The sequence below is a fragment of the Nyctibius grandis genome, chromosome 3, assembly GCF_013368605.1.
Source record: "Nyctibius grandis isolate bNycGra1 chromosome 3, bNycGra1.pri, whole genome shotgun sequence".
In the NCBI taxonomy this organism is placed as follows: domain Eukaryota; kingdom Metazoa; phylum Chordata; class Aves; order Nyctibiiformes; family Nyctibiidae; genus Nyctibius; species Nyctibius grandis.
This window is the reverse complement of record NC_090660.1, coordinates 60,874,953-60,902,641: the sequence shown is the minus strand read 5'-3', so window position 1 is coordinate 60,902,641 and position 27,689 is coordinate 60,874,953. Positions and strand designations below refer to the sequence as shown.

Genomic DNA, 27,689 nt, shown 5'->3' with positions numbered 1-27,689 from the left:
TTTTTATGAGACGTCAATGTGGAATGTAGTGCTAGGATTGAATAACGACACAAACTGGTTAAAAATTCAGTTTTCAAGGTGAATGTACCAGATACGTTATTTACAACTTATATAAACAAGAGAATATAGTAAAGTGACCCTATGAAAAGAAATAAGAAAGTGTCTTGGAGTGTATTATAGCTCTAGTCTTTAAATATTAACTCCAAAGACAGAAACAGTAAGATGCTGGTTTCAACGAGAAAGAATACAGTTCCTCAGATCATGTGTTATGACTGTAGTTGGTTGTGCATATCTGTGTTGCCTTTCCTTGGTAAATCCTCCCTCGGCTATCTGTTTTGCTGGGCAGGCTTCAAGCAGCCACACCTCATCTTCAAATCTCCAAGAGGGTGCAAAAGTATGAGAGCTTCTACAGCCTCTCTGTCTTTTCTGTATCTGCATTACTGAATGTACCATGGCAGCCTCCTCCAGCAAATGCTCTAGCACCTCAGGTTGTTCAAGAGTTTAGAGGTTTCTACTTGAATGAAGCACCACAGAGGGCAAAAAGGTCTCTGTCCCAAACAGTAACTGAAAGACACCATGGGTAGGATGTAATCATTTTAATAGGTAGGAATTTAGCTGGTGCCAAGTGGTCAAGTGGTATTTTATAAGGTGTTAAACAGGTCTGAAACATGGAGCTCTGGTCTACACAAATGGCCAAATACGATGTGATATAATTTACTGAGCACTCAGAAGGACACTGTCATGAAAGAAAGGGCTCAAGTGCCCTTGTTTAAGGTCAAGTGGGTTCCTCAGACAAGCATTTTAGTAAGCTAGTTATTGACACCACACCAAATAATTTTAGATTATGGAATATAGGCACTCCATTAGCATTGTTTTAAATTGCACTTTCTGTTTTGTAAAATCAAAAAGGAAATTTCATGGGGAAAAGAAGTCTCGCATTCATGCAACATTAATGTTTAGGGAATAATGTGGTGTTTTGCCATGTTAAAAGAATTATTACAAACCCTTCATTGAGAAGCTCTAGAGATCTCATACTTTGGAAAAGAGACTTGATAATTGGATGTGCAGGAGGGGGAGGGAGATGTATGGGGAGGGTCACTTTTGGTGACAGCAATGAGTCTTTTTTTGTTCTTATGAAAAAAGACCCTGATCTGGCCAAATTATAAGCCCTTGAAAAATCTGAGAAGCAGGAAGCTGCTGCTTAGTGTGGGGCAAGTAACTGGAGTTCAAGGTAGTTATTCACTCCTGGGCTCTCTGTTTCCCTGAGCTGAAGAGAGAATACCATGAGCTCATATACATACAGGCAAGAATGCTTGGAGGAGGCAAATTAAATTTGCACGTGCCACTGCCAGTGATTGCATCTTTTTACTTGCACGGCTCCTTTTCATATTACCTGAGCACCCCGGAAATCTTGAATAATATCAATAAATACGGGCCAGCTCGCGTCTTCCAAATCTGCACGTGGAGGTGATCTCCTTTCCCAGCGCCGCAAAAGTTGCGGCAATGCTCCCCCCGCTCCCGGCTTCGCCAGCCCGCCTGCCCCCGGGAACAATGGGGCCGAGCTGCCGAGGTGCCAGGGCGGGAGGTCACGGCATCCCACCGAGCTGCCAGATTTGGGGGCAGATCCCACGGCCTCTACCACACTGAGCCAAAAGCAGGTCTTCTCTTGCCCCCTGCAATCCTGGCAGGGAATCTTGGCAAGAGAAGCCTCAGAGGAATTCCTTCCTCAAAACTCACCTTTCACAGCCTTTTTTTCTTCTTTCTTTTTTTTTTTTTTCTTTTCCACATAGAAAGGGACAAGACCGTATGGAAAATTAACTGCTCTGGTTTACGGGTCACGTGTGTGAGAGGCTGTGAGTGTTTGTGCATGGGGTCATTGTTGGATTTTACAGCGGTTGCTTTTATCCTTGGAACTGAAGCTACCACATGTTTCAAGATACCTGCTTGTTTTGTAAAGCTAGAGGTCTGGGCAGAGGAACTGAGAGTCTCTCAGCTCCGCTGAAATACCTTGGACTTGGAGAGCTGAACTGAGGGACAGATTGAAAAAAAAAGAAAAACTGAAAACATAAACATGTAAATGTGACATCTGCGATTCCACTTTACAGAGCGTTTTACATGTGTGAAAATAGCTTATTGTCTTGCAAAAGTGAGAACTTTGGGGTTGAAACTGATGACAGAAATTAAAGGAACGTAAAAGGAAAAGCCCTGCTATAGAAATTAATTTAAAAGAAGAAGAAAAAAAAAAGGCTATGCCAACTTTTTCCTGAATGATAGCAGAGATGTGTGCTAAAGAATAGGTGTTGACAGAAAAGAAACACAACCCTTTAATAAAAGAGGTGGGTAGGCAGACATATGAACTGCTGAAATTTCAGCATTTCAGATTCCTGTTGGTAGAGAACACCGGAACAGAGGAAAAACAAGTAGAAAAGATCTTAGGAAACCCTCACCTCCTAAATTTTTTTATCATTTTAGATGTCATTTCACTTGAGAAAAGAAACAATTTTTTATATATATATATATATATATATATGTATTACAAAGAAAAAAGACGGCGGGGAGGGGGGGGCAAAGGAGGAAAAGACACATTAATGATTTGAGTTCCCTTTCAGATAACCCCTGTACTGTGCCATAATAAATCTTGCATCTTGTTGCTCAGCTGAGGGCTCGGCTGCAACAGTCCTTGGTCGCTTTGTTTTGGAGCTCTGTTTGCATTGAATTTGGGGAGTTCTCTAAGCAGCTGCAACAACACTGTAACATTTCCTTGCTCTTTCCTAGCAAAGCATGATCCAAAACCACACTTTTGGGGAGGAGGTATTGGGGAAGCGCTGCCTTGGGTAGCTTCTGCTAATACCAGAAGAGTGAACGTGTGTAGTCTGCTTGCAAGGTCTGTGATGTGTCTTTGATTTCCTACCTCCAAAATGCATTTTGGCTAGAAAACAAGTGAGGCGTATGATTATCTTCCTTGCCATACACATATCAGGAAATTGTGACCCATGTACCCCGTTCACATTAGGTAACTGGGCTGCTAACGTTTAGGAAGAGTTTCTTGCTTATTGGCTATTCGGTCGTTGTGCAAACAGGAGTAAAAATTATGATTCCTTGAAGAATGTGAACTCCATGGGATTCTGTCCTCATGTAGGCTTTGTAAAGGGTGTTAATTTCCACAAATTATGCTTTATTTGTCTTTCTCTTAGCTACTTCTTTCAATGCCTTTATTCTCTAGGGGTCATGTCATTGTCTTCTGAAATCTTAAAAGACCTTGCTTACATGTGAAAAGTGGATTTTTATGAAATGTATAATTTCAGAAATTAAAGTTGATCAAGGCACCTTCTTCTTCCCAGGCAGTAAACTGGTTGTGATCATTTCTGTGTGTTTTTCTTTTTTCAGTTTCATATATATAAAAATAATGGAACGAGACAACATCAAATTAAGAAAAAGTATTGCTCAATATTCATTCAGTGGGCCTGATATTTGAAACATCTTAATAGATGACCCAAGATTCTCATGTTTTTTACTATGCAACATCCTTTTAAGTTGTTGAAGTCTTATTTCCATGTTGAAATTCTCTTTTGAGTACGCCTTTTTTGAAATTTTGCTGACCAGAGATGAAAGATTTTTAGATAGTTACCAGAATATTTTCCAGTAATACTAATTCTTAAGATTAAGTCCTTGATTCTGCAGCAGGATAGGGGCTTTGTCTGCAGTCTCCAAGTAGACAAGGGGCTTTGTAGAGCTACAGTCATCCAACTGCCTGCCAATCCTTGCTAGATCAGGGCTTCTATCAAAAGCAAATATGAATTCACATTTATGTTGATCAAGAGTTTTATTTCTGTTGCAAGAGGGGAAGAAAAAGACTTCACATTTCAAAGACAATGTAAGTGCTTCTGCATGGTATCCTGTGATATAAACTGACCTGAGGTAGTTTTCCTCTCTTATTTGGGGGCTTGACCATGACAAAATACTTGTTTCCATCGATATTGGTAAGACTGTTCATCCGAATATGGCCTGATAAATGCTACAGAACATCTTCCAAATGCTTTATGGAAGACCGTATTTCTTATACAAGGGCCCAGTCCTTCTCTTTGGTGTAATGTTTACCCTCTGGCTTCTCTAGGAGGGAGCAAAGTTAGCTTACAATAAACCTGCAAAACACACCCTGATGCGGGTTCTTTGAGACAAAAAGACATTTTGAAACATACAGTTGATCCTGGCATCCTGACAATGTGTTTTAGGTTGTAAAAAAGCCACTAAAACGCATTGAAACAATGATGATGATGATGATGAATTTCAGTCCTGAAGAGAAATGGCTAATGGATAATACATATCACTGACCAACTTTTAAATTCACAAACTCTGTTAAAAGAAAAGACATTAAGCAAGTGATTCTTCTTTTTAACATCCCAAGCCCCTAGAATATTGTCTTTATGGATACACTTCAGAGTTCACCTAAAAGATCATATTGCTTTAAAATGGGCATAGTAAAACCAGGCATGCCTGGAGGAGAATTTGTAAGCACAATTATGTTTGCCATAGAGTTGCTAGGTCAGTGGGCAGTATACGATGCAACCATCTTTCTAGGAGCAGTAGGATTTCCTGCTGGTTTTTTCAGTAGTGACCTAGAAGAAGGTTAATGATTCCAAAGAATGACTTTTCCCTTAGGGAAAATTTAATCTTCTGACCTTTTTCTCTATCTGTCCATTACTTTTAAGTCACAGACTCCCTTCATTTAGCTTACATCAAGCTGTTTTATTTTCTTCAAAAACATGGTTGAAGTGATTGCTTTTGCTTTCATTTAACCCTTGAACTGGATGCATTTCCAAACGAAATCATTGCCCAGAATACGGCGTTGCTTGTAAGCATTTCTTTCAAATTTCTATATTTGTCTTAAATGTTATTGTCAACCCTCAGAATCACTTTGACAACTGACTAACTTCGAAAATGCATGCCTTTAATGTACTCTTGCAATCATCTCCAAGAGTTGCTTTAGAAAAAGAACATGACAGGAATAAAGCAGCTATTGGATTTTTTTGTCTGCCTGTTCTATCAAAATGCTGATGGAACCGGAGTACTAGAGAAGGGAATATTATTTAAAATACGTTCACCAAGACCATCATACCATTTTGGGGATTAAATTTGAGCTCATAAAAAATATCAGCATTGCACAATCAAACTGTTGGAGTGTTTTGCTTTGTCTGAACTGTGCAGACACTATTGAATAAAATTTGTTGTCAGAATACTATAAAATAAAATTGTAATTACTTTATTATTCTCAAAGGTGTTGACTCTTGGGTGTCGGGAGTTCTGGAGGGTAACTGGAAACAGAAACTGCCTTGTGCTCGAAGCTGTCAACTTCCTTTTACTCTGCAGCAGACACTGTTTTTGTCTGTATTGTATTACATGCAGTTATTGCCAACATAATAATTCATGAATATTCCTTCATTTTCAGAATTATAATTAATGCTGGATTTTGACATTATGACAAAGTGGGGCGGCTCGGCAGCAGAAACATTCAGCCCTAAGAACAAAGGAATTGCCATGTTGGAGCAGATCAGTGGTCCATCTAGTCTGGTATCTCTCTGCCTCTCATACTGGCCAATGCCTGAGGCTACCGAGGAAGGCATAACCCCCCCTCACGCACCTAATTGCAATACTATACCACAGAGGGAAATTTCTTTTCGACCCCAGCTGGTGATCAGCTTATGCCCTGAAGTATGAGGATTGATAGCCCTTATAATTTTTATTCTAGCTAGTGTGGCTGCAGATGCTGTGCTTAATCAAATAAATGTCTAATACTTTGGTAAAGCTAAGTAAGGGCTAAATACTGTCATCTCTCGGGAAAAATCCCGAGGAAGGAAAAAGTGCTGAGAAATTCCACAAGGAGAATCACATCAAGTTCCCACTGCTTTCTCCCCTCTCAGGGGAGTACTTGCTTGCGGAGAGGCTGGCAGGGCTGGAAAGGATGTCAAGCAGCACAGTCCTAAGCTTCGTAGGGGAGTCGGGCTCCGAGTTTGGCTACTCTTTCCTCCTCCCTCATTCTATCCCTTATCCTGGACCGAGAGGGCTGTTTAGACTGAGGAGTGGAAGTTAGGGAGACCTATAGTAGCAGCTAGCTGGATTGCTGCCTGAAAAAGCAATGATTTTAGAGGGGAAATCGTGTTGCACAGGACAGCTGTTTCTCAGGTCTTCCTTTGCAAGCTGAGATGCCCTTTCACCAAACCTGCATATCACTGGCCATGTGCTCTTTGTGTGGAGGGGCAGTTGAGGAGTCTCAGGGAACTGGAGAACATGACAAAGAGTTAGTCCTCCTCCTTTCATTTGCTTTTGTTTTTGCTTTCTAATCTTTTATTCCCTTCTTTTTTTTTTTTTATAGCAGTTGCCCCAAAGCTGTTTTCCTCAATCCTATGCAGCAGCAATAAATCCCACAATTTAACTACATATTTTGATGAAAATAACCATCTCCATATATTCATTCAAATGTGCTTCCCACTTATTTGTTGTGAAACGCAAGAGAACAGACATGAACACTTGAGCTCTTCTGCACCAACTGAAATTTTATGCGGTCCTAAAACTCCTCATCCTCTTCATGTTTCTAAATTAAATGATCTCTTCTTTTAAATCTGCCTTCTAACTCAGTCCTATCCCCCATTTCATTAATTATGTTTACCTCATTTCTCTGTATGTTTCCTTGGTTTGCTGTGTCTCGCCTATAATCCACAGACTAAAATGCAACAGAATGTCCAGAAATGCAGCTTTTACTCATGAAATATTTTATGTTTAACTATCTTTTTTTTGTTCTTAGTGTATCTGAGTATCTCCTCTGCTTTTGTATGTTTTCTAAGCTCCTACAATATGCTGGATAGAATTTTTCAGTGAATGATACTTAGATTTTCCCATGTTAATTAATAGCTGTCAGTTCTTGAAAATATTTTCCAGCATGCACTCCTTGGCATTAGTCTGTTTAATTTTACATGCCATCATGCCACCATTTTATCTTAGTTCACTGGCTTGCTCTGGAATTTCTTCAAGTTTTGCCTAAATTCAGTTAACAATAAATGGCAAAAAATACTCCCATTAATTTTCCTGTTTAGAGCAACGGGCATTGGGTCTAAATACCAGAAAGCAAGCTGTGACTGTGTAGCGAAAACAAATTTTACCATCTTTATTTCAGAAGCTTTTTTTCAAGATTGCTAATGAATAAGTTGAACAAACCCATCTTTATTGCCGCTATTGATCCTGGGGACAATTCAGAGTTAACCTCTTTCCCTGCTTCAACTGACCACTGATTCTGCTGCAGTACCTAGAGAAAGGGATGCTGTCTAGTCATCTAAATGCAGCTCTGGAACCTGGGTGCTCATGAACTGAAGTCCTGGTTCTGACACAGCTTGCTTTTCCAATTATAGGTAAGTTACTTCGCCTCTAATATAACCAGCTCATTAGGAAGTTGTAGTAATCTGCCAGTGTTTATTAAATGCTTTCAGGAGGCAAAATTCCAATGGTCCTGACGTTCTGGGTTTTGTTTTCCATCTTTTATCCTGTTTTTACACCATAGCTCGACTTTAATTCTGAAGCTGCTCTGTTTCTCTTGCCAGAGACCTTACCATAAGCTTTTGGAAACACTAAATAAATTGTATCTTCTGGTTCTACTTTATCAACTACTTAATTAACTCTTTCCTCTATTGTAGCAGGGTTGAGAGAATGTAGGTATAAGCATTGCAGCTTTTTCCTTGCTATCTGTGTGCCTAAGCTTATTATTTCTACTGATTCTCTGAATAGTTTCCTAGTACTAAAGTAAGACTTACTGGTTTATAATTCCCAGGATCATCATTAGCACCTTTTTAAGAGATGGGTACAACCTTGGCCACTCTCCAGCCCTCTGGTACGGTAGCTGTTTTTAATGATAATTAACATATTTTGTTAGCAGCTCGCTTGCATTGGTCTTCGGTTCCTTCAGAGCTCTTGGATGAATACCATCTGGTCCTACTGATTGATTGCAGTTTAATTTCTTGGGTTGATCCATCACCTTTTCTGATATTCCTATTTCTGATAGCATCTCACTTTCCACACCTAGAAAGAATAAAGCCTGTGTAGTGTTGAATCCTGTTTATTAAAGAACAGTGGGAAGAAGCTCTCTGGCTCTTCTTTTTGTTTTTGTATTTTTGATTTTCTAATGCAGCTAAGCATAAGGAAAAAGAAATTGACAGCAAATATCTTTTTTTGTTGTTGTTTTATTACCAAAAAACCCCTAAAGATATGTCAGAGATTTGTTACGGGATGATAGTATCAGAAGCCCAGAATTTCAAGTTCATTTATATTTTCTATTAATAGTGAATCGTACTTTTCAGTGGACTGTTGCAGAAAAACTGCCAAGGGAAGTATATATAACATTTTGGGGGACTTCGGTGTTATTTGCTATGGCTGAGCAGAAGAATAAAGATGTACTTATATTACCTATAGTACTAGAATCTAGAACAGGAAAAGAAATCAGAAGGCAAGCTTCTGCAATGGAATAGCTCACTGACAAGCAAGCAAATAGAGAAAAACAAAACTATTACCATACTTACATGAAAATAGAGCAAGATAGTAACATAATTAGTGTCAATTGGTAGAATATTTCTCAAGTCTGCATATTTCTCTATGCACCTCCCCACTCTTCCCACATATTTATACAAAGGTCTCCTCTGTCTGCTTTTATTATTCACAGTGCTCTCTGACTAATTTACACTGTAAGCTCCTCAGGTAGGGACCTTGTCTTTTCATATGTCCAATATGTTAATACATGCCAGTCAACTGCTGAAATTCAATAGCTGAGGGGTTTTCTTTCTTTCTTTCTTTAAACAAATTATAAGCTAAAATCAAAGGTATAATTAGTTTAAAACAGCCCTCAGAGGCAGTCCTGAAAAAGTGACCTTTTGAGCTACAACTGAAACTAGTCAACCTTATTGTGCCTTGAGGTCAAGGCTCATATTTCACAATTGACTTGAGGGATCTTTATACGTGCATGCTACCCTGCAGTAAACCCACACAGAAAGTATGATCAAGTAGACTTTGCACTTCAGACATCTATTGAGGAATAGCAACAAGATTCAATTCAATCTGAGCCAAAAGTAATCCAGAACCAGGCTCAGGAATGCAATGGAAAAATCCTAAAAGATCAGAGATGAGATTAAAATACAACGAAAAACATAACTGGAAGGACTGGCTAATGCAAAGCGAGGAGCATTGGACTGATTTTGAGTGGGCTGGACCCCTACAATTACTACTTGTCACCACAGTTTGCAATCTATTAAAGGGATTTATGTTTTGCAGCTGACATTTAAAATTAAGGATTTATTGGACTGGGAATGAATATTTCTTCTGCAATTAGTTTTTTGGAGGTCATTTTTCATAAACTGTTATTTTTCTGTTTAATCTACTGTAGCAAGATTTTGTATGGTTACAACATTTGAAAAATCTATAAACACAGAAATAATTTTATCCATTGTAAAGAGACTCTCATCATGAAATTGCTGTGAGTTGCATCACATAACATTTTCTCTAGGTACCTAATATTTCCTATTTGTATATGCTATTAGGCTGGGAAACGAGTGAAGTGAGTGACATCTGATACTATATAACTCATACACCAGAAACAAATGGAGAGTTTTAATTCAAGACTTTTTGTTTCTATATGCGGGCTTTTAAAATTTGCTTTTTGGAAATTTATACATGCATTTCTGTGTATTGCTAGAAGCCTATGAAAAGCTGCATGTTTTTCCATTCTTGTGCATTTATAGAGATGGGTTAAACTTCACTGCAGCTGATTTTTTGAATTCTTGAACTGAAATTAATTACTGGGAAAAGGAAGGGTATTTTTCAATTTAGGCAGTAATTAATTTAAGACAGTTGTTTTCCTTCACCACTATTCTAACCCAGTGTTTCTCAAAAAATAAAGAAATAAAAAAGATCATATAATCATATTTACCAATTCCTATTTAGCTGTCTTCTGTGTTGGAGCATTCATACGCAGCAGCAGGAAAGAATATCAGGGCAGATAAATTAGAAGCTGGAGTACTATTCTTGAAGGATGGCTCTATCGTTAAGGAATGGACCCACAGAAATCAGATGCCATTAGTGCCTGCAAACCTCAGGCTGTTATTTGTGCAGGTCTAACTGTGAAATGTAGCAAACCTCGGTTACGGGTCACCTTTGCGAAAGGTGTACGCGCCCCTGTCAACTGTAACTTCATTTTGCCCGGTTCCAACTTCAACTGTTGCACACTTCTTTCACAGAGGGAGTGAGAAAGAATAGCTGACGTAGTCTAAAATATTTTAAGAAGTCAGTGTATACTGTCTGCTCCAGCTTGATTTCCTATGTGACACAGCAATGGAAATAAAGGGGAGTTATCCATGAGATTGGTCTGAGGCGGCTTGATACAGTTATGTTTTGTTGCATCTGTGTGCTTCCTGAAACAAGGTACTTCAGGTAAGGTGTGTTTCGCACTCCGGCCAGAAGAGTCAACACTGAACGCTGAACTAGTGAAAAAAAAAGGATGCAACGCGCTTGGTTGTTTTGTGCCTCTCTGCGATGGGGAGGTGTGCAGGGGGGGAGAGACAGAGAAGGGGGAAGAAGACAATATAAATGCATTTCTATCGGCCAAAGGGGCGGGGGGGGGGGGGGGGAGGCAGTATTTGAGCAAAAAGCGTAGTAGGAGCGAGTACGGTAGAGTTGTTAGAGATGTAGGCAGAACACGGATCGGTGTGCAGAAAACTGGGGAGAAGACCAATGGTGACCACCGAGCGCTGCAAACTTTAGAAACGCAGGCTGCTTTTCTGGTCTGCTCAAGAAGTCTGTTTTCATTCATGCAGGAGCATAGGTGTAGATTTTATCAGGACTTTGGGCTGGAGCACCCGCAGCTGTGGATTACAGATGCTTCCTGTCATGTATAAACACAATCATTATGTGAAAGCACGGCACTCACACGGCTACCTAAACAGCCATTCCTCCAGACTGAAGCGCTTTGTTTCTCTTTGGAGTTATTTTTATGACTACGAGCAGGACTCTACCCAAAATGTTACTAGCAGCAGCCGTGTTTTTATGTCAATTAAATGGATTTTGTTACTTGTAAAATACATGTCCAAACACAACTCCATTCTTCAATCACAAAGTATGTTTTCTTAACACACGGTGATATATAGTGACACTTGTTTGACTGACGGCACGAATGTAAACCATAGTAAATACCACCTGTAACTTCAAACTGGTGAAACTCAGTTAATAAAAATAAGAACATCAGAAAAAAATAATCACGGGCTTTTGCAATTACACTGCTACTTTTAAAGATCAGATTTCAGCATGCAAATGAGTTAACTCAGCGAAAGGACTTGGCTGTGTAATGATGCTGTGGGTTAATGTCTACATGTGTACGTCTCTCTCTCTTTCTAAACTGAGTGAGATTGCTTTGATTTCCAAGCGCAGAGCAATGCTTTCTCCTCATCGCACTTTAGATACTGACACAGTTAATCATCCTGCTTAATTTATATTAAACCTCTATATAGCAAAATGTAGGTCCCAGCAGTTTTTAAGGTCCTCTGTTCATAGCTTCTGATGTACTGTATGTCATGTTTATTCCCTCCAATCAATTAGTAAATAAATAAATAAATACCCTTGCTCCGCAGAGTGAATCACAGAGCTGGTTCTTGTTGGGAGGAGGGGAGTCTTAGCAAACAAAACTGTATCTGGAAAACAGTGCAATCAATTTTAGAAACAATTCTCCTGGTAATGTATTATTTAGTTATGGAGAGTAGCATGTTTCTTACCTCTCACAAAGTTCTTTTAAAAAAGAAAAGTTATTTCGGGGGTTGCCAGCCCGTGGTAATTTAAGCGGCTTAACATTTTAAAATAAAAGATGAGCGAGTTGTGAAAACACTGATTTTTAAATCATATTGGAAAAGCCTTCACCACCAGACTCAGAGACTTCCCCCCTCTTGAAAACAAAACAAAACTGCCTTTAAAGTTAATCCGTAATGAGGAGACTTGGCAGGTCAGTTGCTTTACAAACAAAGCGCATCCAGCATCTCTAGGACAACACTGGGGGGGGAGGGGGGGGGGGGGTGAGAGAAAGAAAAAAAAAAGAAGAAACCCAAGAAAATCCGTCGGCAACAATGCAACCCCCGCCATAAATCCCCCCTCGCTCGCTGCCTCCCAGCGCTGCCTGCCTTCCCTCCCTTACATCCATCCTACCAGAAGGGGGACCTTTCCCACTCAGTCGCGGCTCTGCCTTTAATTTCTGAAGAGAAAAAGAGAGAGCAGAAGAGACCCGAGAATCCGCTGTGTAGCTCTAATAACATTACAGCGGCGGGTGTATGTATGTGTGTGAGCGGGGGCGGCGCGGCGGCGGCGGCGGGGGTTTTTTTTTTTCCCCTTTCTCCCTTTCCCTCTTCTTTTTTTCTTCTCCCCCCCCCCCCCCCCCCCCCCCCCCCCTTTTCTCCCCCCCCCCCCCAACCCTCCATCCTCCCCTGCCTGCCTCTCCCCCTCCTCTCCCGCAGCGGCGGCGGCAGCTCCCGATCCGGGCGCTCGGCTCTGCCGCCGCCTCCCAGTCCGGGTCTTAGCGGCGGCCGCCGCCCTCCCCTCCTCCGCTCCCTCTCTCTCGCCTTTTAATCATGCCCCCTCTGTCTGTGTGTGAGTGCAGGCAGGCTGACAATGATTTCCTCAGTGATTACGTACAGAGCGAGTCCCTGCGGGTTAGGGGCCCCCTCTGGAGCCATCCTGATGGCTTTGGGGGCCTGCTTCCATTTTCCATTATTATGTGGACTACCGGAGCGACAGCGCAGTCCAAGACCTTGCAGGTTTGTGATGAGGAGGGAGCACACAGCACACTTCTCCTCCTCCTCACTCCCGCTCCCGGCTCTCCTCTCTCGCCGCCGAGCCAGCCGTAGACTTAGAGAGCAACATCCAGCTCCAAAATACAGGGCTGCTACCGCCGACCCGGCTCTTCGGGAAGAAAGGGGGGGAACGGAGGGGGGGGAGAAAAAAAAAAAAATCCCACCCCAAAACAAGGGGCGCGGGGGGTGGGGGAGAGGGGGGAACAAACAAAAAGCCCAAACAACAACAAAAACAAAACAACAAAAAATTGGAGCTTTTTTTTTTGGTTGGAAAAAATTAGTTTAGGTTATTTTTATTTTTTTTTTTTCCTAAAGAAAGGAAGGGCTTTTTGTTGCTTTGCTTTTTTTTTTTAAAGTGATTTTTGTTTCTTTCATTCCTACCCCCCACATTTATAACTGTCTTCATTCCAGCGGGCGATTTAAGGGGGTTTGATTATATACAGATTATATTATTTTGTGCAAGACCTTAATCAGGGTTTTTATTTTCTTCGTTTTTTTTTGCAAACTGCACAAAGAATCGGTTTGTAAACAAATCACGAGGATTTTTAAACCACTTTTTTTTTTGCAAAGCAAATAGAAAACGTAGATATTTTCAGCAGTTTTTTTTTTTAATTATCTGCTTTTAATCGAATATGTAAATTCTTGAGTAAAATGAATTATTATACTAACGATCGGACTCCTTTCCCCTGTCTCACGGCACTGGGGGGGGCTTTTTTTTTTTTTTGCTTTTTGTCTTTTTTTTTTTGGTTGAGGATTGGTAAGTATTCTGCTGCCTGATTTGGTGCCTTTTTTTTTTTTTTTTTTTGAGTTGGGGAGGGGGATCGGGAAAGGGGGGAGGGGGGGGCTGAAAGCTTGGAAAGTTTTTGGTTGCAGCTGCCTGGACAAGGCGCTGAGCCCCCCAGCCAGCCGCCGGCGGAGACAGGGAAGGGAGGGCAGGAGCGAGGGAGCCGCGGAGGAGCGCAAGTCTTTGCAGGGTCTCCTCGGCTATAAGGAAGTGTAGTTTCTTATAGGGCTGAAATTGAAACAACTTCAGCTGTTTGCTTTTAGGATGTCTCGCCGCAAGCAAGCTAAACCAAGATCACTCAAAGGTAAGTACTACCCCCCCGCTCCCTTTCCTTCCCCCCTCCCCCTTCCTCCTCGCCCGGCCCTCTCTCCCGCGAACGCCGCGGTGGGCAGCCCCAGCCCCGCTCCGCGGCTCCCTCCGCGCCCTCGCCGGCAGCACCCCCGCACGAGTAACCGCCCTCGCCCCTAACAACCCACAATAAAGACTGGGGTTGTGTGGGGGGGGGGTTGGTGGTAGGTGGAGGTGGGTGAGACCCCGACCCCCGAAAACGGCCGGTGCGACCTCAAACTTGCCGCGCTGGAAAAGTTGCCGCCGGGAGACGTCGGTGACAGCCGGCTGCGGCAGCCCCCGGGCCGGGCCCGGCCCGCCTCCCCTCCGCGGGCGCGGGCAGCAGCGCGGCGCCGCCGCTCGCCAGCAGCTGTGCTTTGGTAATAAATAACAAAAAAGTTGCGGGCTCCCCCCTTTTAGCCCCCCCATCCGCCGCCCCGTTCCCGGCGCGGTGCCGGTTGCCCGCGGTACCGGCGGGCGAGGGAAGTGGCGGGGTGGGGGTGGGGCGGGCCGAAGTTCCCCGCGCGGGGCCGGAGTTGGGGCTGTGGAGGAATGTGGCGCCGGCTGTCACGTGAAGCGGCCCCTCGCCGCCGAGGGGGCATGTGTGAGGGGCGGCGGCGGCGGGGGGGTTAAATAAATAAACACGCGCGCAAATGCATAAATAAGGGGAGCGGGGGGGTGGCGGGGTGGTACCGAGGGGAGCGGCGAGGGAACGCGCCCCGGAGCCCCAAGTCGCAGGGACGCGGCTCGGACCCCCGGAGGAGGCGGGGGGAAGCCCGGGACCCGGCGGAGGACAAAGGGCGGCTTGTGCGGCTGTGGCGGGGCCGGCAGCGTCCCGGCCCGGGCGCCCCCACCTCCCCCGCCTCTCCCCCCCGCTCCTCCCGCCTGCCCGGCGGGTCCCTCGCCGCCGCCCCTCAGCCCGCCGCGGCGCGCAGTGTCGCCCGCCCGCGCCCCCCGAGGAGCGGGCAGCCCCCCCAGGAGCCAGGGGCCCTTGGCCGCCCCCCTCCTCCGGAGCCGGGAGCCGTTGGCCTCGGCGGCCGGTCGGGCAGGGGCCTCTCCCCGCCTGCGAGCGGGGAAGGAGGCTGAGGGTGGCTGTCACCTCAAATAAACATCTCTGGATGGGCGCGTTCCTCCCGGGCTGGTCTGTACATTGCAGTGAAGTTGAATAAAGCCTGGGTTGCGTCAGGTCAGCACATCTATAAGTTTACTTTTTTGGGGGGGGAAGGGGGGCGAGGGAGAAAGGCCTGGGGAACTGAGGGCAACTCGGTGCGGCCCGGGGGGCTGCCTGCGCCGCCAGCGCAGGGCCCGGCGAGCCCCCGGCCGGGGCTGTGATCCCCAGCCGCTTTGGGGCTGCCGGCGGGCCTTGTGCTCTCCTCGGCCAGGCTGGCGTGCACCGGGGGCTCGGCGCCTCGAAACTGGCGCGATTTCATAGTTAGAAAGCAGGACCGGGGTCTGCTTTTATGGACTTGCATAGGAGGAGCTGGCAAAAAAAAAACCTGCGCTCCCTTCCCTTGAAATAACTCTTTCCAGGAGTTCCCTTTGAAAAGTCTTCCTGTTGACTTCAGTGAGCTTTAGAGCAGGCTTTAATTCTTTTTTTTTCTTTTTTTTTTTTTTTTTTTTTTTAAACTCTCCAGATATTTTAAAAGGGAAGAAAGGGTGCATTGAATTTACTGCTTTACCTGCTGCTGCCGTCTGTATCTAGTTTACCGAAGTTTGTGCGGTTCAGTAGTGCTTTTGTTTGGCATCTTGTGAAGAACAAACGAGCCGCTCTTCCCTTACCTTTTCAAAATGATACCACAATGAAAGTTCTGTTGCTGGGGCGTGCACTGGTAATTTCCGAGCTTCCCAGGGAGGATTTATTTACGTGCGCCTAAGAGTTTTAGAGCCGGTAGGAGAGCGACCAATTAGCCATATTTGCAAAAAGATGCTGGGAAACTTTAACTGAAGGGTAGTCTTAGACTTCGAAGTATTTAAGTGCAAAGGAATAAGCGTTCAGAATTAATTGGCAAATAGAGGAAAATGTTCTGCTGTTAGGCATTGGGCATGTTTTACTCGTGGTTATTTGTTAGGTGCATTACAGAGAAGAGGTTTGTTTCAAATATCTTTCTGTAAACATCACACCTAATTTAAAACAAAAGGTACAGATTCCATTTTATGTGGAGGTATGGGCTTTGCCTCCCTTATGTACCAGTAGCCTGAGAGTCCCTAAAATGAGCAAACAGCAACATTGTACGATTCGGATGGAGTAGCTTGGATTTGCTGACAATAAACTACTGATTTAAGAAAACTGCTTGATGTTCAGGATAGAGGTGACAGAGATTTCTTTACAGTGTCTTATTTACTATTTTTCAACTAAAACCAGGCAGTAAATCAATCATCATCTGTAATTATTGCTGCAGTAATTACCTTTGGGGAATAGGTTATCGTTCTTGGTGGCCTTTGTTCAAATATCTTTTTCATTTTGCCTGTTTTATTTTGCTTGAATCACGTCAATTTTTGAGTGGATTAATAGTACTCTGAAAGCAGTCCGGTTGTAAGATTTCTGAAAGGGCTAATAATAATGCGATTCATCTGAGAAGTTGAAAGATGCTTGCGTAGACATAGCATTTAAATTCATTGATAAGTATGCCCATCAGTTATTACATCTTCATTTTTAGTGAACAAACAAAAGCTGTAAGTAATGTTGCAAGGAGGATTTCAACTGTACCTCCAATGCAGTGTTTATTTAAATTCCTTGTTTCTTAAGTATTACTGATTTAGTCAGGACAAAATATAGTTCTACAGTTGAAAAATAAACAGTATTTTAAATAGCTTCTCTGAAAAACTGATCTTTGAATGTATGTAAATGAGTTATTTAAACTCATGAGTGCTATTTTACATCTAAATAAAATATAGAGTTACACATTAAATTTCCAATTTGTCATGTACTTAGCAACCCGTTCTGGGGGGAAGATATAAGAGATATTTTCGATATGTCTGTCACATTTGATAACTTAATTTGAAACTTATATCTTAGGGGAATACTGATGCAAGACAGGTAAATACGTTAAAACAAAATGACAATTGAGTTTTTTATATTGAATGCATGAAACTAATGTTCATCTGAAATGGTGGGTGTTGCTATGACTTGCTAATGACTAAATTTCTTCTATTTCTTGAAAATACACTTTTTTGAATTACCCTGGTTTCTGTTTACGGTCCTTTTTCTGTTTCCTTTTCACATTTTTATTTTTTTTTCCTTTTCCCTGTTTTGGTTCCTTGCCAAATTTGGCCTGACTGTCCCCCAGCTCTTGGTGAGGATTGCATCTCAGGCTTGGACCTAGAAAAGAAAAAGGCATGGCTAATATTAGATAAGCCTCTTACAATTTAAAAATAATAAAAACATATTTCCAAAAAAAAGTAAGATTGTAATTATTTTCTGTGAAAAGCACTGTCTCTTAGAAATACACTACAGCGTTGTGGCAAAAAGAAGTCTTGAAAAGAGAGTAAATTATTTAGCTTTCTGAAAAACTGTAATTTGAATATCTTTCTTTACCTCAGGAAGAGGAATTAAAGTTCACTGCGGGTTCTTTAGGCAGAGGAAGGATCGGTTGCATGAAACTCATCAGTCCTGACCTATATTTCATTCTACTGATTAATTTATCCCATTTCCTTGGCTAGTTTCTGGAAAAAAAAAAAAATCTATTAAGTATCATTGACCTGATCAAAATCACCTAATGCATTTGGTGGGGGAGGGAAGATAGAGGCAGAAAGCAGGTGGGGAAAGATAAGTCAGAGATATGATACCCCTGTGTAAGCCTCAAAAGAGCCACTGTGCAAATGAAGGATATTGAAGAAGGGCAATTGGTATGACTCCTCAAACTCCTAAGGGCAACACCATTCCTAAGTAAACCATGCTGGAGACCCCCTGAGATGAGAAAGCAAGGGAGAGGGGGAGAGCGGCTTGCTTGTATCTTTTTTGACTTGGCCATTTGATGGTAAACCCTTTTTTGTGACTTGGCATGCTTTGTAGATATCACACTTAGGTTACTGCCGCCTCCCCCCTCCTTCCCTTTCTGGTTTATAGGTTTTAGTTTTTGGGAGGGCTTGAGGTTTTTCTTTTGCCCTTACTACCAGCTTTGATGACAAACTTTCTTTAGAAACAAAGTTACAAAAATATAATCACTTGCAAAGAAAACAGGTATTCTTTATACAAACTGAACAAAAATGTCGACCTCCTAAATGTTAAACCCCGGTTTCGTCTAAGCTAAAGTGGGTAATAATCATTATGCTAAAGTCACCCATGAAAAATCACTGAAGTTGTAGGTGTTAGATAAGCTGTCCATGAGGAAGCTAGAACAGCCCCCCACAGTAAACAGAAGCGCTGATTTCTGAAAGGGATTTCTTTTTGACAAAAAAATAGAAAAATATTTTGTTATTACGGCAAAGTAAATTTTTACTCGTCTGTAAATTTTTGTGTCCCCACATTTGACTGCAGAAATTAATTACTGAATGTTTATTACCTAGAAAGATTATAAGGAAAATTTATCAGCTGTATTTTACATATCTATGTTCTGCTTAAAGAAGCAATGTATCATGAAATATTTTGGCAAGCCTCGAGTGTCTTTTAAAGTTGTTGCCTCTTTTTTGAGGAAACCATGAACTCTTTCCATCCTGACTGAATTTACAACTGCAACTCAATTTCATGCTAGAGTGTTGGTGGGCTGAGTAAACGTACCTGTGTTTTAATGTGACTTGTTTTTCTCATCATAAATTCGAAAGCAAAGGATGTTTATCATAGAGAGGTGCAGGGTGGTGTGGTGTAGTACCAAGGAAGGTAAACAGTAGTGGATTAAAATAAAATCTTACTTAATGGCAGCAGTAGTTCAGAGAGAATTTGACATTCCAATCCCCTTCAAACAGTAGCCTTTACGGGTCTGTGTATTTGTCAACTATTTTGAATGTTCATTCTCAGCCCCAACCCTCCCCGGCTCGAAATTGCATGGACTAGACTTGAAAGTCATTAGATTGTCTGCTGATTAGGCTATAATCAATCCAGCATAAACAAAACCAGCAATTACTATTGGCATGATTTCTGTGAACTTGACTTAAAGTTTCAGTATTACCGGTCCAAAGAACTTTTTTCTGACGGCCTTTTTCAGGAACTTTGTTATTCTGGAATCATCATTTTATAGGGAGGGGAAACAAAAAATTCGTAAGATTCCATTTGGCCTGAAAAGCAAAAACATCTGTTTGATGCCTGAGTGGATTGCTGCTTCTATTGGCCATCCAAAAAGGGCAAAAATTAAGATATCGAACACAAAAGAGTACATGAAAAAACAAATTACAAAGAGGATTTAAGATTAGCATCTTTTTGTAGTGCGGGCTGTTCATAGTGTTCTCTTTTTGACTTGCCAAAGCAAGCCCCAGCTCCTTTATATATTAAAAAAAATCTGTACACAACAAAAACATCCCTAACCTTTAGTAATATTCGTTGACGTTGGCAATGCATAATGGTATTGATGGTCTTGATTCGCTGTAGGATTACAGTAATGCTACCCAGTCATTTTTGGGGCCAGCATGAGTTATATTGACCATCACCATCTACTTCTAGGAGCAGCTACTATTAGGAGCGAACATCGTAAACAGCTCCATCTAAACAGCTACTGGTTGTACCACTAGTTTCCATAAAAGTGAAATCTTGTGACAAAGATAATCTTAAAGAGCCTTAGAATTGCCGCGTGTTTGATTTGGTTTGATTTTGTTTCCCGAGTTCTGTTAAACTTGTGTAACAAGGAAGCGGTCAGTATGGAGGCACTTATCTAACATGTGTGGGATAACGTTATCCACCCTGATCTGAGTATGTCTTGAAAGACTTCATATTGCTCTGTAATTCATTCAGTCTAATTTACAACTGGTTTAATAGCTCTCATTTCTTTGTTCTTGAAACACGATGTCAGGATTTTGAACGCGCATTTTAGAAAAAAAATCTTCCTTTTGAATAATTGTACGTGAGGAAGAGAATCTCAGAGATGTGTAACATTTATGTAGACCGTATGGATTCAGTGTTTTTTTCTGTGTGAAAACACTGAAAATAAGATACTTGGAGGTTTTTTTTCTAGTTTGATTAAATATAGTATAAATGCTGATACCTCAAGACAGACCTCTTAGCATCTTTTCCCAGCTGTATTTTAAGGTTTCCATTGGTTCCTGTAGGGCTACCTGAGCTCAAATCAGTCCCAGCTGGGGGTGGGGAAAATGTTGCAATTTCACTTAAATCGGAACCATGGCATATATACGTATGTATGTATATTTTTCCCTGAAGGGACAGCATACAGATTCTGAGAAGAATTGGGGCCTGTTTTTATTTGGTGCTGTGAAAACGTACGTGTCCGTTTTCAAGTGTCTTTGCAGTGTGTTACTACAAAGCGTTAAAGTTTTTTAGTTGCTCTCTTTACAGAAGTCAAATAGCACAAGGAGAAGCTTTTGAATACTTCTAAATCATCATGCAACACCTTGGCATAGGATTCTGACAAAGATGAATGTGCAAAAACCAAAATAAGTGGTGAGGTTTGTTTTGGTCTTAACTTTAATTTAGACAACTTGGGTTCTATTTCACCTCAAGTATAAGTAATTATGCCAGTTTTAGCAATTATTAGAGATGAAAGAAATTCTGTAGATATGAGTCTCCTAAACTTCAGTAGCTTTAGTTTTAGCCAGGATAATGATCAAGGAGTAGTTAGCCATATGCCTAGGGACTGTGCTGTAGCAAAAAAGATAGGGCTGATCTTGGGGGTATCCTTATTACAACGTGTTATAATTAACATTTTTATTCAGCCCTCCTACTCTCCAAAAAAATCTGCTTTATGTTCTTCTGTGCACACAGTAAGACTGCACAAAACTGCCATCTTCCAATGGATTTTTGAACCAGGACCAGTCTCCTCTGTATTTACAATGTTAGTTGACACTGGTCATGCTTTTTTCCCCTCACTTCACATTCCTTTAGTTTCAAACACCTTTTTTTTCTCCTCTATACTGGCATAATTATTGAGAAAAAGATGTAGAGGATTCTCTTCCCTCATTTCCAGGATTCGGTCTAGGTTATCCATGTTCTTCTGGTGTGTGCACATTTGAGCCTTTTAGATCTTCCTTTAGCTAGAGTGACGCTGTGCATGCTACACCACAACTTTTCTGTGTACAGTTGAATCAGTATAATGTATACTCAGAAGGGTTGTAGGATTATTACTTACCAATTCTGCACAATTAATGCCAATGAAATTTTAGATTTTGGGGGAATGTGTTTCAATGTGGGTTTTTTCCTCTTTCTCCTATCATGGGAGCAAGACAGAGGGGTATTTTTTGGTTAAGTGATTAATCTGATACTTTCACTTTTCAATATAGATGCAATTAGGTGCAGTTTTTTCTTTTTAAGGTTAGGATTTTTAGTCCGTCAAGATTTCGTGATGTCATTTATATATCTCTTGGTATAGTGACTTTCCCCCCACTCCTTTCTTCTTTTTTAATGTGATAGGGCTTACTATGGTTCTTTAAAAATAAAGTTATCAGTAACTAGTTAGCCTTCTTACAAATTTGAAACAGTACTAGTCATTAGTTAATCAGCCTCTTGGCTGAAGCAGAACACCTTTTTGCCCTGAGGATGAATGGACAGGATGTTGATAGTGAGGGGTATTGGTGTTTTCCCTCCTTCCCAACCCCATTTTTGGAGAGCTTATTCTCTCATGCAAGTCAATAACCTGGAACAGGAATTTTGTCCTCTACCTAACAGGACGTGCAAAATCTCTCTCCTACTTTCTTATGCAGATGCTCAGTGTTACACATGAGTGTGGAAAAGCTAGAGCACCTTTGAGTCTAAATGTCCTGGTTAACTGCACTTTTGTATGCAGTCCCTGGAACTTGTGCCATTACTATTCTTAGGTTGTGTTTTTGCTGGGAAAATATATTTCAAACAATGAATTTTGCTATAATTTATTTTTTTAGTTTTATTTTTTTGTTGTTCACTTCTTTTGGTAATCTATCAAGTTTGACTTCTATTATTGACTCATTAACTTCTTGAAAGGAACTTTAAAAACAAAAATAAAATACCTGCTGTGTTGCTGGACTGGATGATGTGATGTAGTGAGGCAGCGTCCTTGGGAAGACTAGGCTATGCTTTGATCAACAGAACTTTCTCTGGCACTGAATTACAATGGCTGGGGTTTTTTTTCCAGATAGAGTCAAGTGAATTTCTAACTTTGATAGTGGCAGTAGGAAGGAGGAGGGGGTGGAGAAGTTAATTATTTTCCACCTCCAAAGAATACAATTACGAGGAAGGAACTTTCTGATTCACTGGTTCCAGGACAACAGGATGTCAAGATCCATGCCTGATGTAACGTTTTCACCCTGAAGATGGGAGGAGGAAATGGGTTGCTATTGGTTTGTGCGTGCAACCGCTGGGAAAGGATTGCATTACGTGACTTAAAAAGAGCTAGAGCATAGGAAAAGATTTGGTTTGCAATTTCTTGTCGATCTGTTGAGCAGAGGACTTGCTTGCCAGATACAAATGTAAATCAATTAAGAAAGGTCAGAAAGCTCTAAGGCTAGTCCAAAAAAAAAGGACTTGCATGCTGCAAGATGCTAGTGCTGCAGTGCTTGGTTTACCAGTGCCTGGTTGCCTAGTGGAATAGTCATTGGATTCTTCGTATAATTCATAGGTAGGTTAGGGGTTTATGAATGTTGTTGAGTAGGAACTACCTTAAGGAGACAGTAGGAAAAACTTGGAAAGAATAGTGTGTCTTAGCTCCTCCCTTATTTTAGATGTGGGTGTCTTTCTCAGTGCAATAGGTTATCTTATAGCAGTCACTTATCTGATCCAGCTTTTTGGAGACAGAGGACAGGTGGTTCCTTTCTTCCCAAATTATAAGGAATTGAGGGGTTGTGCTGCTGCTCTCCTCTCCCCCTTACTGAAGAGGGAAAGTTACTTGTTCGCCTAGGATGTGAGAGGTGAGGGTTCTGTTCTGTGCTTTGTCTAAGGGTGTTTGTATCTCACAGGGAGTACATCAGTCATTACACAGCAGTGTATTGTGCTATGAGTGCGAGTTGCTCTTTTATTTTTGTCAATGACGTTTCCCTTTTCAAAAGTGTAATTAAGTATTTGTTGGACAAGAGAGTGAGAAAGAGCACTCATACAGAAGACTCGTGGCTCTAATGGCTTGAGTACCAATGGAGAAAGAGGAGATCTGTGTCCTGGTCTGCCAAATACTTACTGCAATATGACTTCTGATGAATTATTTCAGTGAAACTAGAACTGGAGACCATGTGTCCCACTTCCTGTGTGGGTGCCCTAACCACAAGGATAAGGTATCATGCTAAGTCTCCTTCTTTCTAGTTCAGTGAATATCACAGATGAGGTATGGCAGCTTTAACTGCAATGAATGAGTGCACCTCAAGTCTGAGGGCAAGTGCTCTTTGTTAGGAAGCTCATGATGTGCATACAAATCCTTCTGGCAGAGAAGAAAGTTGAGCTGGTGCCACCCACATCCTGGGCGAGTGATCTAACCAGTGAGTGTGGGCAAGAGGGGGAAAGGAAGAGGTGTTTCAACCCAGACGTTTTCTGCCAGTATCTTGTAGCAACCAGGGAAGGGTATGTAAACACTGAAGAACCAGCCCATAAGACTGCGTCCAAAGCCAGGGTAGGCAGGAGAATATTTAATCTTCCACTTGCCAGCTGTGGTGGGGCTTTGGTTTGATTTCAGGATTGAGCTGCACAGCACTGAGAAAACCTGATAAAACCGTAGGTACTGCCTGACCTCAGTGGCGTCTGAGCAGAACTTCTGGCAATTTAGATGCAGGGTCCCCTCACTAGTTTTTTGGGCTTGTAAGCTGCTTTGTGGATATAGACCAGAGTGCTGTTCTACATGATGGAAAGTCATGTAGACAGAGCAGAGAGTTTGAGGGATCAAAAAGAAACATATAAAACCCTGGTACACAATAGATGGAGATCTCTGCTAAATCAGGGATAATCTCCATTGAAAGGAGGTGGTCTTTTTGACTCAGATAAATGTATGTCTTTAGGTAATAGAGCCAAAGAAAGCAGCTGTATTTTGTTTTGGTGTTGGAACGGTGTCAGACAACCCAGACTCCTCAATTTAAGTGCCTCATTTTAGGCACAAAAATAAATGACTTGACTTTCAAAGGCAATGATCATCTACAGTAACCTTTACTGTAGGTCCTCACAGTCCTTCCTTACATCACCTGTCTTCAGACTTGTATAATGTTGGTTACTTTGAGGCTCTGTGATCCATGTGTCAGTTTGATTCAGATTGTTCTCTGTTGCTGAGTTTCGGCTTTTGTAGACAGTGTTTAATGAATTTCCTGTTTTCTAAGCACAGTTGAAAATACAGGTCTGTAGGAGTACCAGAAATTCTTAGTTACGTCTCTCTGAGAGAGTAAGAAAGCTTGCGTGATACATAGCTTCAGTATACTGAGAGGAGTCACTCTGAAAGCATTCATGTTAAGTAGTGGGTTTGGTAATTAGGCTTAAAATTTCTCTTAGCCTCCTAGCTTCTGTCTGTCCTCAAAATGGACTGGATGCCCACAGTCACATTGTCAGGAATGAAGGTGGAGTACTCAGTCTGAGACAGACAGGACAGCTGAAAGTCCTGACCCTGGTACTAAGAATTGACTCCCAGAGAGATTCCCTCTTGCTTTGCTAATTCTCACCATGGTCCTCAATTTCACTCGGACATCCATTGTAATCTGTTACATTGCATGATAGAGAGTCTAAGGGATGTCTGGAATTTACTTGAGGTTTATAAAAAGCTTTAAGATTCTTCAGAGAAAAGTACTTTTTTAAAATATATCATACTATTATTAGTTTACTTTAAACAATAAAAATATGAGTATATGTAGATGTGGCTTAAGGAGGTTAAAAGATGCATGATTAGGGAGGCAAAGTTAGCATTCTGGACAGGATTAATTAATCAGCTATCCAGAAAAAGATATCCCCCTCACCCCTAGCTTTGGGCTTTCTGTAGAATTCTCCCTCTGCTTCAGGAAAGGGCATCTTCTGCCTTTTCTGCACCCAATGTTATGTAAAACTGACGTCTTTAGGCTGTCACATTTGGATACTATCATCCTTGAGATCAAGGGTTGGAAGAATATCCAAAGGATTTCTTAAGCATAATTTCTTTCCACTTAAGTGTATTTATTACTTTTATGTTTATGTGCTGCCTAGGAAAATACTTTATTTTAGCATAAGAATAATATTTTCCAACCACTGCAGTCTAATTGGGAACTCCTAATTCAGTCTTTCTACAAGAACATTAGGGGAAAAAAAACCCAAGCTCAGTGTTGGGATAGACTAAAGAGAGGAGTAAAAAATATGAATGCCGTGAGGGGCTTTGTCTTCTGGAAAAAGCAAATGCAAGAATAAAAATGCTTTATATAGTCTTTTAAGGAAAATAATAATGTCCAAGTATCAAGAGAATACTGTTACAATGCTGGGGAGGGTAGAAATAAGAAAAGGGGCATGTCACAGCACAAAGGAAAACAAATCAGAAATAGAAATACTCATGCATACAATTAATTGGGTTTTTGTACACTTGTGGCTACACACACAGAACTAATTTTCAATAGAGTTCTGGAATGTAGATATTTGAGATTATAATATTCCAATGAATTTCTTTTTCCAACTCTTCTCACACTGAAGTCATTGGGTGCATATACATTTGAGAGTCAAAATGGTAAACAGGTTTCCGGCCAGTAGGTGATAAATCTGTATTGATACTAGGTGAAGCTGTTCAGAAAACAATACTTTCTTAGTAGTTCTGAACTTTCATGAATGCCAGTTATCTTAAAGGACATCGTTAAGCAGCCTGAAATGGTTATTGTCTTCCAGGAGTCACCCACTGAGCTGCTGCTTACATATGGCATAGCCAGGTGTGAAATCCTGCGCTTGGCATATGTTGGCCAGATGAGTTTAAAAGGTTAGTCTTAGAGCCCCAGTGGTACCTAGGGAGAGAAGAAAGAGGAAGAAGGTATAGCCCTAGCAAGTGATGCATTGACATGTGATCTTGCATTTAATACTACTCTGTAACTTCTTTAATTTCAGTTCTGTATCCTGACTGAACTCTTATGGAGATGTATTTCTACTGCATGTTATTGCAAAGTGCGAAACATCTTCAAAATCCATTGACTTCAATAGAGTTAGAGGATACTCAGCACCTCCCGTAACTGGCTTTTAAATTTGCCTTCTGCTATGTGATTAATCTATCTAATCGTAATTAATATCTACCTGTAGATGGTGGCAGTATGAATGTCCTCTTGGTTTTTATGTGGCCATGAGGAGAAGGGAAGAGAAAAGTAGCGAGATACTTCCAGAAATTACAGTCATTTGTAGGTACTGAAATAACGGCGCACACGTTTTATTTCTGTTCTGTCTGGGTAACTCGGTAAATTGTGTATTGATTATGCTAACACAGCTAGTGTCTCTATTACGTGTCTGCGGAAATTATTCAAACATGTAGATTGAAGATGCACTTGGCAAAGTTACTATCCTAAGAAAAAGGCTTTTGTGCAAAGATGGCTTTAAATTGAATTACTAATCATATGCTAATGGAAATTTATAGCTTAAGTATTGAATTATAGGAAATGCAAAGTGCAAGTTAAAAATATATATTCTAAATTTCCTATCCCGACAATCTTAGTTGTTGTATTAGGTTTATTTTCACATCTCTCAAGGAATATGTTTTAGGAAGGGATAAATCAATAGCAATCTATTTTTATAGTTTATTTTGGGATGTGTGACTTCTCCTGCTTTGTTTAATGAGCTGAAAAGAGGCTCAGGCATTTGGGGCAGGTTTTTTTTTTCTTTTTTAAAATTTATTAACCCACCTAGACTAGAAGAAAATAGACTTTTTTCAATTATCTTTTGCTTTTATTTTATTATGGTTTCTAATAGCTCAGAAGCCATAAATCTTAGCCAGAGTTCTCCAGAAGGCTTCCCTTTCAGTGGAAATGTCCTTTTTCACATTTCTAATTTTATCCATTTCTTTTCCATACAAGGTTTTTCCCAGGCGTCAACCAGAAATGACTTGTGCGTTCCTTAGGGTGCTCAATCTACAGATTAACTCTCAGTGAAGGAGCATCCTGGTTAGTCAGTAGAATATGAATGAGATTTTGCAAGCTAGAAAATCTGTGTATATTTTGTACTAACTTTATAAAACAATGTCTCTCCTTTATAGGCTAACCATGTGTCCCATGAAGAGACTTTAAGCAAAAGGGGTGAAATCCTCATTGATCAGCAGGTGTTGCTGTAGAGCAGGCAGGAGATTCATTCTATTTTTAGGACCTTTATATCAAAATACCCACAGGTTTTCCTTATTGGCTGTGCTTGATGGTACTACTTGATTTGTTGGTTGGGTTGGTTTTTTTTTCTTTAAAAAAGGAGTAGTTGGTCTTAATGTTGACATTCAGCAGCCTAAGCATGAGAGCTGCTCTGAACTGCAACCAGGGTTTGTCTTGGATGCTGGCTGTACCAAAGCTGAAATGTCCTGAACTTTCACATAGAGCTTCAGTTTAGAGATATGTTTTTTGCAGAAAAATTTTAAAAACTGGTATCTGTCCAACCCACAGGCTTTTATAATGGGAGATAGAATTGACATGATGGAATGCTGTTTTCCCTTACTGAGATTTTTTTTTTTTTTTTTTTTAAATTGCTCTCAAGAAGTGTGGTGCCACAA

General features: G+C 41.2%; 1 protein-coding gene across 7 annotated transcripts in view; it reads left to right on the top strand.

Annotated features, from left to right (window-relative positions):
- The first annotated feature begins 12,694 nt into the window (after positions 1-12,694).
- ZNF521 (zinc finger protein 521) overlaps positions 12,695-27,689 on the top strand; it is a 242,183-nt gene continuing 227,188 nt past the window's right edge. For 4 of the 7 annotated variants that reach the window (XM_068396135.1, XM_068396134.1, XM_068396137.1 and 1 more), the window contains exons 1-2: positions 12,695-12,824; positions 13,908-13,948. In XM_068396135.1, the coding sequence (XP_068252236.1) occupies positions 12,748-12,824; positions 13,908-13,948 (118 nt within the window). In that variant the 5' untranslated portion in view covers positions 12,695-12,747. Of the gene's footprint in view, positions 12,825-13,907; positions 13,949-15,005; positions 15,158-27,689 lie in introns of those variants that run through there. The other 3 variants (XM_068396140.1, XM_068396136.1, XM_068396139.1) reach the window with 3 other exon arrangements.